This window comes from Siphateles boraxobius, unplaced genomic scaffold (assembly GCF_051911475.1).
Source record: "Siphateles boraxobius isolate OS27281-9 unplaced genomic scaffold, OSU_SipBor_1 198, whole genome shotgun sequence".
In the NCBI taxonomy this organism is placed as follows: Eukaryota; Metazoa; Chordata; class Actinopteri; order Cypriniformes; family Leuciscidae; genus Siphateles; species Siphateles boraxobius.
This window is the reverse complement of record NW_027508808.1, coordinates 1,902,501-1,912,500: the sequence shown is the minus strand read 5'-3', so window position 1 is coordinate 1,912,500 and position 10,000 is coordinate 1,902,501. Positions and strand designations below refer to the sequence as shown.

The 10,000-nt window shown below is 39.7% G+C and overlaps 1 protein-coding gene across 4 annotated transcripts in view; it reads left to right on the top strand.

The window, feature by feature from the left end:
• shf (Src homology 2 domain containing F) overlaps positions 1-10,000 on the top strand; it is a 157,520-nt gene that overhangs the window by 94,201 nt on the left and 53,319 nt on the right. For all 4 annotated transcript variants that reach the window (XM_077235573.1, XM_077235571.1, XM_077235572.1 and 1 more), the window contains exon 3: positions 6,817-7,014. In XM_077235573.1, the coding sequence (XP_077091688.1) occupies positions 6,817-7,014 (198 nt within the window). The remainder of the gene's footprint in view (positions 1-6,816; positions 7,015-10,000) is intronic.

The following is a 10,000-nucleotide window of genomic DNA, read 5'->3' as shown; positions in this document are numbered from 1 at the left end:
ATCTGGAGATGAAGGAGAGGAGAGGAATCAGGATCTGGGGGATGAAGGAGAGGAGATGAATCAGGATCTGGGGGATGAAGGAGAGGAGAGGAATCAGGATCTGGAGATGAAGGAGAGGAATCAGGATCTGGGAGATGAAAGAGAGGAGAGAAATCAGGATCTGGAGTTGAAGGAGAGGAGAGGAATTAGGATCTGGGAGATGAAGGAGAGGAATCAGGATCTGGAGATGAAGGAGAGGAGATGAATCAGGATCTTGAGTTGAAGGAGAGGAGAGGAATCAGGATCTTGAGTTGAAGGAGAGGAGAGAAATCAGGATCTGGGAGATGAAGGAGAGGAATCAGGATCTGGAGTTGAAGGAGAGGAGAGAAATCAGGATCTGGGAGATGAAGGAGAGGAATCAGGATCTGGAGATAAAGGAGAGAAATCAGGATCTGGAGATGAAGGAGAGGAGAGGAATCAGGATCTGGGGGATGAAGGAGAGGAGAGGAATCGGGATCTGGGGGATGAAGGAGAGGAATCAGGATCTGGGAGATGAAGGAGAGGAGAGGAATCAGGATCTGGGGGATGAAGGAGAGGAGAGGAATCAGGATCTGGGGGATGAAGGAGAGGAATCAGGATCTGGGAGATGAAGGAGAGGAGAGGAATCAGGATCTGGAGATGAAGGAGATGAGAGGAATCAGGATATGGGGGATGAAGGAGAGGAGAGGAATCAGGATCTGGGAGATGAAGGTTGGGAGATGAAGGAGAGGAGAGGAATCAGGATCTGGAGATGATGGAGAGGAGAGGAATCATTATCTGGGAGATGAAGGAGAGGACAGGAATCGGGATCTGGGGGATGAAGGAGAGAAATCAGGATCTGGAGTTGATGGAGAGGAGAGGAATCAGGATCTGGGAGATGAAGGAGAGGAGAGGAATCAGGATCTGGAGATTAAGGAGAGGAGAGGAATCGGGAGATGGGGGATGAAGGAGAGGAATCAGGATCTGGGAGATGAAGGAGAGGAGAGAAATCAGGATCTGGGAGATGAAGGAGAGGAGAGGAATCAGGATCTGGAGATTAAGGAGAGGAGAGGAATCGGGAGATGGGGGATGAAGGAGAGGAATCAGGATCTGGGAGATGAAGGAGAGGAGAGGAATCAGGATCTGGAGATGAAGGAGAGGAGAGGAATCAGGATCTGGGAGATGAAGGAGAGGAGAGGAATCGGGATCTGGGGGATGAAGGAGAGGAATCAGGATCTGCGAGATGAAGGAGAGGAGAGGAATCAGGATCTGGAGATGAAGGAGAGGAAAAGAATCAGGATCTGGGAGATGAAGGAGAGGAGAGGAGAGGAATCAGGATCTGGGGTTGAAGGAGAGGAGATGAATCAGGATCCTTCATCCATCCATCCGTCCATCCATCCATTCATCCATCCATCATCCTTCATCCATCCATTCATCCATCCATCATCCATTCATCTTTCCGTTCATCCATCCATCATTCATCCATCATCCTTCATCCATCCATTCATCCATCCTTCATCCATCCATTCATCCATCCATCATCCTTCATCCATCTATCTGTACGTTCATCCATCCATCATCCATCCATCTATCCTTCCATCCATCCTTCCAACAAATGAGGGAGGAAGAGAGGCAGAAATAAATTGGTAAACAAATATTTTTGGTGTACATCTTGATTCTATTCGCTTGGATGAATCAAAATGTTCACCAGTACCTTGAAAAACCTCTAATGTAACATAAAATAACATTTGTTTTCTGGAGGTCTTTAAAGAACCTTATTTCCGTCTCAAGAACAGTTTTTGATGATAAGAGGATGATAATATAACTCTTGTGTTTAGCAGCAATGTTTTAGGTGTGAAGGTCAGAGTTGAGCTTTGATTGCCTCAGTCTGTCATGCAGAGAGACTGTAGATCATCAGAGATCGTCGGACCACCCAGCCTCCCCTCTCTCTCTCTCTCTCTCTCTCTCTCTCTCACACACACACACACACACACACACACACACACACACACACACACACACACACACACGGTGGGTGGGTGGCCAACGTGTGTGTGCCGTTTGACCTCTGATCCCTGAACCGTTGCAGACGTGAAGGCTGAAAGAGCACAAGCTCCTGGATTTGGTTCCGTCGGATCCGATGATTATCGTTACGAGCTCCGGCAGATTCACTCGTTCGTAACGTGTGGACGAGAGTCATAGCTGTGTCTGCGTGATGTCATGTAAGCTTGTACTTTTGAGATCGTAACACACACTCCTGTGCTTCACGCCGGCTGTGGGTCATTTAAGCCTCTCTGACTTTACTCTGGTAATGTCACGCTGCCGCTGATGCTTTCAAACGTTTCACATGCAGGTGTTTCCGATGCATGTAGAGTCAGGGATGCACTGAATGATGTTCTTTTCTAATAATGAATTTAATACTAACTCATAAACTGAGTTGTACTAACATTTAAATTGCACATGAGGCAGGTTAATATCAACTTCTTGATAACAGAATCGTTTCTTCTCCAAGTTTTGTTATTTCAACATTTCTATGGTGGCTGTAATAACAAAATGCTCCTCTCTAGAAATTGTCGCACAATTTTTCATATTTCATTGCGTTATCACAAATAAAACAATTGACTCCACACTACAAAGATTATTTTCTTCCTTAGTATAGTCTATTTTACTTGTTTTTAGCAAAAACTCACTTAATTTTGATTTTTGTTTTTGTTTTAGTCAGAAAACAAGATATAATTTCTTATGTCATATTAGTTATCTAGTAAATACTCCTTGATTTAAGAATTAGTAAATATTTGGACTGGAAACAAGACAAAAATACTAAGTAAGAAAGCATTTTTTGCAATGCAACTACACAATATGCTTACACAATCCTAAATAATAAGAATAAAGTCTGAAGATGTCAATTTTCCTAGGCAGGACATAATTTCCTGCCACTACTTTACCTTCTGATGTTCATGGATGTTTATTTGCTGCTGTAACTAGTAGGAGTGTGACACTAAAATGTGACGAGTGAAAAACTGTCTTGTGATATCGCTATTATGGAGCATGAGGGTGAGATTAGCATAGAATATGCCACCGCTACATTCACATTACATCACGCCTCCACTGTTGTTTTGCTGTTTTTATAAAAATAAAAACCACTGTAAACTATTGTAAACGTCTGCTCTCAGTTGCTCAGACGCCAAGCTGATCACAGTTCTCTGATCGCGAGACGATGGCGGAGGATTCGGTGCGCAACAGAGCCTAGCATTTGATAAATGTATTATCTTGTAGAATGTGCAATCAGCTTAATAAGATTAAGAAAAAAAAAACATATTTATTTTTGGTGTTTATACTGTTTTTTATTTCTATGTTTAATTTGTGGAAAGGAGTTCAATTATGAGGTCACACACAGCCTCAATCAGAAGTTCTGCAAGCTCATAATTCATGTACAGTAAAGTCTGAAGACTCATGTGAAATCATACAGGAGAAAAGCCAGTCAGTTGAGTTTGTGGCAAAACCTTTTACAGTGCTTGTATATTATTGTCTTCCAATGCATTTGATCATTCATACTCATGAAGTAGAACTGAAATGACATTCATTACAAGATTATTATTTAAAACTTTTCAAAATGCATCTGCAGACTATTTTTCCACTCCAGTCATGAATTTTGTCATTGAGGATTTCTATAAAATCGTGTCTCGTCTCGTCTCGTGAGATAAGTGTCTCGTCGCACTCCTAATAACTAGAAAAGTGGAAGCAATGATCGATTCTACAGTGAACTGTTGCGCACATTAAAGACACAAAATCACATTTATTGTGTGAATTTCATGATAAAACTGACTGAATCTGATTACTGAAACTTTGTTTCATATCAAAAGTAACAAAGCTTATTGCAGTTATTGCATGGCAGCAGCTTCAAATAATGTTTAGTGAAGCAGAAATCAGCATAGACTAAAAGATTTTTCTTGAGATCTAAGAATCCATACTAGTATCGATTGAAAACAAGAACTAAATATAGTCCACCAGCACTAGTGTGCACACCGCTGACAAGTTTACCTGTTGTAGTTTATCAATGTTGTCTGCAAGAAATAGACAATGACACAGACAAAAGGTGCAATCGGAGAAGCACTAATTAAACGTCATTGTTTCAATCAATGATTTCGCCCTCCAAAACTATTTCAGTGGAAACTGAGAATTGTTGTTTTGGTCGCAAAAATTGAGTTGTCACTACTTAAGAGGATAATGTAAGGAGCAAGGCTTATAAGAATCTCTCTCTCTCTCTCTCTCTCTCTCTCTCTCTCTCTCTCTCTCTCTCTCTCTCTCTCTCTCTCTCTCTCTCTCTCTCTCTCTCTCTCTCTCTCTCTCTCTCTCTCTCTCTCTCTCTCTCTCTCTCTCTCTCTGTAGTCTCTATACTTTTCTAATTTGTCCTCTTGAGGAGTGAGGCAATTATGCAGCGTTGTGGTGTAATATTTCATTCCTTGAGCGTCTCTGCATTATACCACACCATAGGAGCGGCTGCTAACAGCTTCATGCCAGCAGAGAAGAAGAGAAAGGTGTTGAGAAACGTTAATCAAAGGTGAATGCTGGGGGGATTTCTGTGTTTTGTAGTCCAGTTTCAGTGACCCCTGGAGGTCATTAGGGGTGTCACAATATATCGCAATACAAAAATGCAACAACATGTGTTGTTTAGTTAATCCAAAATAAAAATTACTGTGTGAGACAAAATTCAAGTTTTCAGAGTTTTAGTGTCAGTACTACATGAACCTACTATATATAATGTTGAATAAAATGTATAATAATGCAGTGGGGGAATCTCTTTGGGTCCTGATAATGCCAAATATCTGATGTTACCAGTAAAAAGTCCTACACTATTTTAAATGTATCTAGTCAGTGAAAGAGTGCAAGCATATCCATCTAAAATAATTCTGTTTTCAGCTTCAGAATCATGAATATTGTTATTCTGGTGTCTCTATTGTCCTGTGCAACTAATCGTTACAATCGGGAATGTAATGATTTCCATTACACGAGAGTAGATGTTAAAACTTCATGCTGATTTGTACTCGGCTTTCGCCAAGATAAGCACCAACTAAGACGTTGCTTTACAGTAACCTATGCTTCTCCATCTATTTACGCCTCTTTCCATCTGGTGATGTGAATCTCCTTCTGTCTGGTGTTAATGGCTGCAGTGTATTTGGCGCGTCAGCACACACAACGGCTGCAACCACAGTGCGGTCCCCCCATGACAACCCTCTGGATTGAGCGGAGTAGGGGACATCTCTAGGGTCTTCAAGTGGGCACCTTCCGTCCTCAGTGTTTCGTCGACTAGGCCACGACACCTCAAGAGGGCTCGACAGTGACTCTGGCGTCCCAGAGTCACCCCCCTCCGTCCCCCACTCAACTCAGCCCAGCTTACTGACCTTTACCTCCCTCCTGCTGCTGAGGTTGCTCCTTCCTCGTAGTTCACATGTGACCTACCCATAATCTCTCACAATCTCTCCGCAACCCCACCATACGCGCCAACCTGTTTGACTAAGGCTGTCGAGCCCCACTGCCATCGTTAAAGCAGGTTAAAACGTTAAATAATCGCCAACAAATTTGTTCAATTATAATATATATTATTCACTATATGCAGATCTGTGTTATGCAGAATCAGATATTCTGTGCTTTTGGTTTACTTTATTATATTGGGCAAGTTTTCGAATGTAATGTTTTTATTTTAAAGGGTAACTAAACACTAAAACAACTTTTTTAAGTTAATGATCTGTAAGAATGGAGCTTCATAAATGCTGTTCATTGATTCCAGTAAATGTTTTGACATTTTGGTTTAAAGTGTTTTAATTCTACAATATATGGGGTAAAAACGTCTGAGTGCTGCCCTCTTCAGGTTGAACGGTGGCTACTGCGGTTGAATTTTCCTATTGGATGTTTGCGTTGGTTCGCGACGCAGCGGTTGTTGGTGACGTTGGCAGGTTCCATACAAAGAGATGCATCTCAGGTGCACGTCCCCCTCCTCCGCCCACTTTTCCAGCATTTTTCAAATATTGCCAGTGGGTGGAGTCAGGCTCTGACCAGGGGTTTAGTTACCCTTTAACCCTTTTTGCACATGATGTTTAGCAGAACAGGGAAAATCAACATACTGTGTTATTCAATTTATAATAATTATTGTTAGCTGCAGCCCTTGAACGAATCACATTCTTCTGAAACACACACTTATTAGCATGTTGTTTTTCCAGGTTGTATTATTCCAGATCTACTGGTTTTTCCCAGAGTTCCTGCTGGATAAAGTCATGCGGATCTCAGCTGATCTCTGTTGTCTTTTCTTTGGTCTCACTATTAAACACTGCATGTTTAGGTGTTTTAGGCTTGTTTTGGTTAATGTAACTGAAACTTTTAAGCACTTAACACTTAAGCACTTAAAAAACTTAATGACAGGAAACTTTGGGAAAAGAAATGTAGTAATTTGACTGAAAATGTCAATAATTGGTTCTCAAAGGAAAGTTGTGCTCGTCTTTTCTTCTCTATAGTGTCGTTTATCAGAGTAAAACACTTTCTGGAACAAGATAAAATGTGGGCGGGGCTGGATTGTGTCTGTGGGGAATTGATTGGCTGGTTGGATGGTTGTGGTTTGCTATTGGCTGATCTCATGTGAGTGACAGGTTGCCCAGCCCTCATCATCAGAGAAGAGATGCTGCTGTTATTCTGATTCAAGATTATTGACACCATAATCATGTGCACCGCTAAATCATTTACAATAAACACTGAAATATTATATTAAAACCAAAAATTGTCGTTTGATTTGATGATGACTTTAACACACTCTTCTTCTCTCTTCAGAAATCCGAGGTGGCCGAGCTCCTAAAGATGGTCCGGCTCTGCCTCTCTACGACACCCCGTACGAGGAGAACGGAGGAGATCCCGAGGCTCATCGGTGTTCCCGGGAGAGCCGGCTGCCCCAGGACGACGACAGGCCGCCCGAGGAGTACGACCAGCCCTGGGAGTGGAAGAAAGAGCGCATATCCAAAGCCTTCGCAGGTTCCGCACTTTTCTTTCCGTTCTGTATGAGTGTGTGACTGTGTGTGGGATTTCGCTTTTCCAAAAAGTGGTTTCTTCCTTTAAGTGATTCAAAACACTGAACAGTCACTTTCTCAAATATATCTGGTCTTGTGGCTCGTTCTGCTGGATGTCGGGGAGTTACTAACTAAAAGTGATGCTACTAACTGCATTTGTCTGTGCGCAAACTCTTACACTCTACACTACACTCTTAAAGATAATGGTTCCTCTACACTCTTATAGATAATGGTTCCACTACATTCTTAAAGATAATGGTTCCACTGCACTCTTATAGATAATGGTTCCACTACACTCTTATAGATAATGGTTCCACTACACTCTTAAAGATAATGGTTCCACTACACTCTTATAGATAATGGTTCCACTACACTCTTATAGATAATGGTTCCACTACACTCTTAAAGATAATGGTTCCACTACACTCTTATAGATAATGGTTCCACTATACTCTTATAGATAATGGTTCCACTACACTCTTATAGATAATGGTTCCACTACACTCTTATAGATAATGGTTCCACTACACTCTTATAGATAATGGTTCCACTACACTCTTATAGATAATGGTTCCACTACACTCTTATAGATAATGGTTCCACTACACTCTTAAAGATAATGGTTCCACTACACTCTTATATATAATGGTTCCACTATACTCTTATAGATAATGGTTCCACTACACTCTTATAGATAATGGTTCCACTACACTCTTATAGATAATGGTTCCACTACACTCTTATAGATAATGGTTCCACTACACTCTTATAGATAATGGTTCCACTACACTCTTAAAGATAATGGTTCCACTACACTCTTATAGATAATGGTTCCACTACACTCTTATAGATAATGGTTCCACTACACTCTTATAGATAATGGTTCCACTACACTCTTATAGATAATGGTTCCACTACACTCTTAAAGATAATGGTTCCACTACACTCTTATAGATAATGGTTCCACTACACTCTTATAGATAATGGTTCCACTACACTCTTATAGATAATGGTTCCACTACACTCTTATAGATAATGGTTCCACTACACTCTTATAGATAATGGTTCCACTACACTCTTATAGATAATGGTTCCACTACACTCTTATAGATAATGGTTCCACTACACTCTTATAGATAATGGTTCCACTACACTCTTATAGATAATGGTTCCACTACACTCTTAAAGATAATGGTTCCACTACACTCTTATAGATAATGGTTCCACTACACTTTTATAGATAATGGTTCCACTTCTCTCTTATAGATAATGGTTCCACTACACTCTTATAGATAATGGTTCCACAACACTCTTATAGATAATGGTTCCACTACACTCTTAAAGATAATGGTTCCACTACACTCTTAAAGATAATGGTTCCACTACACTCTTAAAGATAATGGTTCCACTACACTCTTATAGATAATGGTTCCACTACACTATTATAGATAATGGTTCCTCTACACTCTTATAGATAATGGTTCCACTATACTCTTATAGATAATGGTTCCACTACACTCTTATAGATAATGGTTCCACTATACTCTGATAGATAATGGTTCCTCTACACTCTTAAAGATAATGGTTCCACTACACTCTTATAGATAATGGTTCCTCTACACTCTTATAGATAATGGTTCCACTACACTCTTAAAGATAATGGTTCCACTACACTCTTATAGATAATGGTTCCACTACACTCTTATAGATAATGGTTCCACTACACTCTTAAAGATAATGGTTCCACTACACTCTTAAAGATAATGGTTCCACTACACTCTTAAAGATAATGGTTCCACTACACTCTTAAAGATAATGGTTCCACTACACTCTTAAAGATAATGGTTCCACTACACTCTTAAAGATAATGGTTCCACTACACTCTTAAAGATAATGGTTCCACTACACTCTTATAGATAATGGTTCCACTACACTATTATAGATAATGGTTCCTCTACACTCTTATAGATAATGGTTCCACTATACTCTTATAGATAATGGTTCCACTACACTCTTATAGATAATGGTTCCACTATACTCTGATAGATAATGGTTCCTCTACACTCTTAAAGATAATGGTTCCACTACACTCTTATAGATAATGGTTCCACTACACTCTTAAAGATAATGGTTCCACTACACTTCTTATAGATAATGGTTCCACTACACTCTTATAGATAATGGTTTCTACACTCTTATAGATAATGGTTCCACTACACTCTTATAGATAATGGTTCCACTACACTCTTAATAGATAATGGTTCCCTCTACACTCTTAAAGATAATGGTTCCACTACACTCTTATAGATAATGGTTCCACTACACTCTTAAAGATAATGGTTCCACTACACTCTTATAGATAATGGTTCCACTACACTCTTAAAGATAATGGTTCCACTACACTCTTATAGATAATGGTTCTGGAAGAGGGTTTTCACAGCAATGCCTTTAGAGAACTTGAACGAGGTGGTCTCGCCCGATTGAAAACAAACTCTACTGCGGTTTGTTGAAATCTTTTATTTTATATATATATATATATATTGTATTTTTTATATTTTAATAAAAAAAATGTTACTTTTAAATTTTTATTTGATTTTATTATTTTTATTATTCAATTTTACTTATTTAATTTATTTTTTTAATTTTTTAAATTTTATTGCATTGCTTCAGAAAGCAATCCGAATAACTGGAAATGTGTTTGAAAGTGTGACGACAGCTACAGGTAAAGCCTCAATATGCTTGTAGTCGTAAAGCGAACTTGTCAATCATCTTGATGGATGATGCCGAGGAAACTTTGACCAATAAGAGGACAGTTTTACTCACATGTGACTTGCATGAACACATTTTGGTAAGCTTTGATAAAAAATGTTACCTTGTGAAAGCGAACTGAGCCAAGAAGAAAATGGAACATTGTAACAGATTAAGTCCCTGTCCTTCGTTTTGAAAAACAT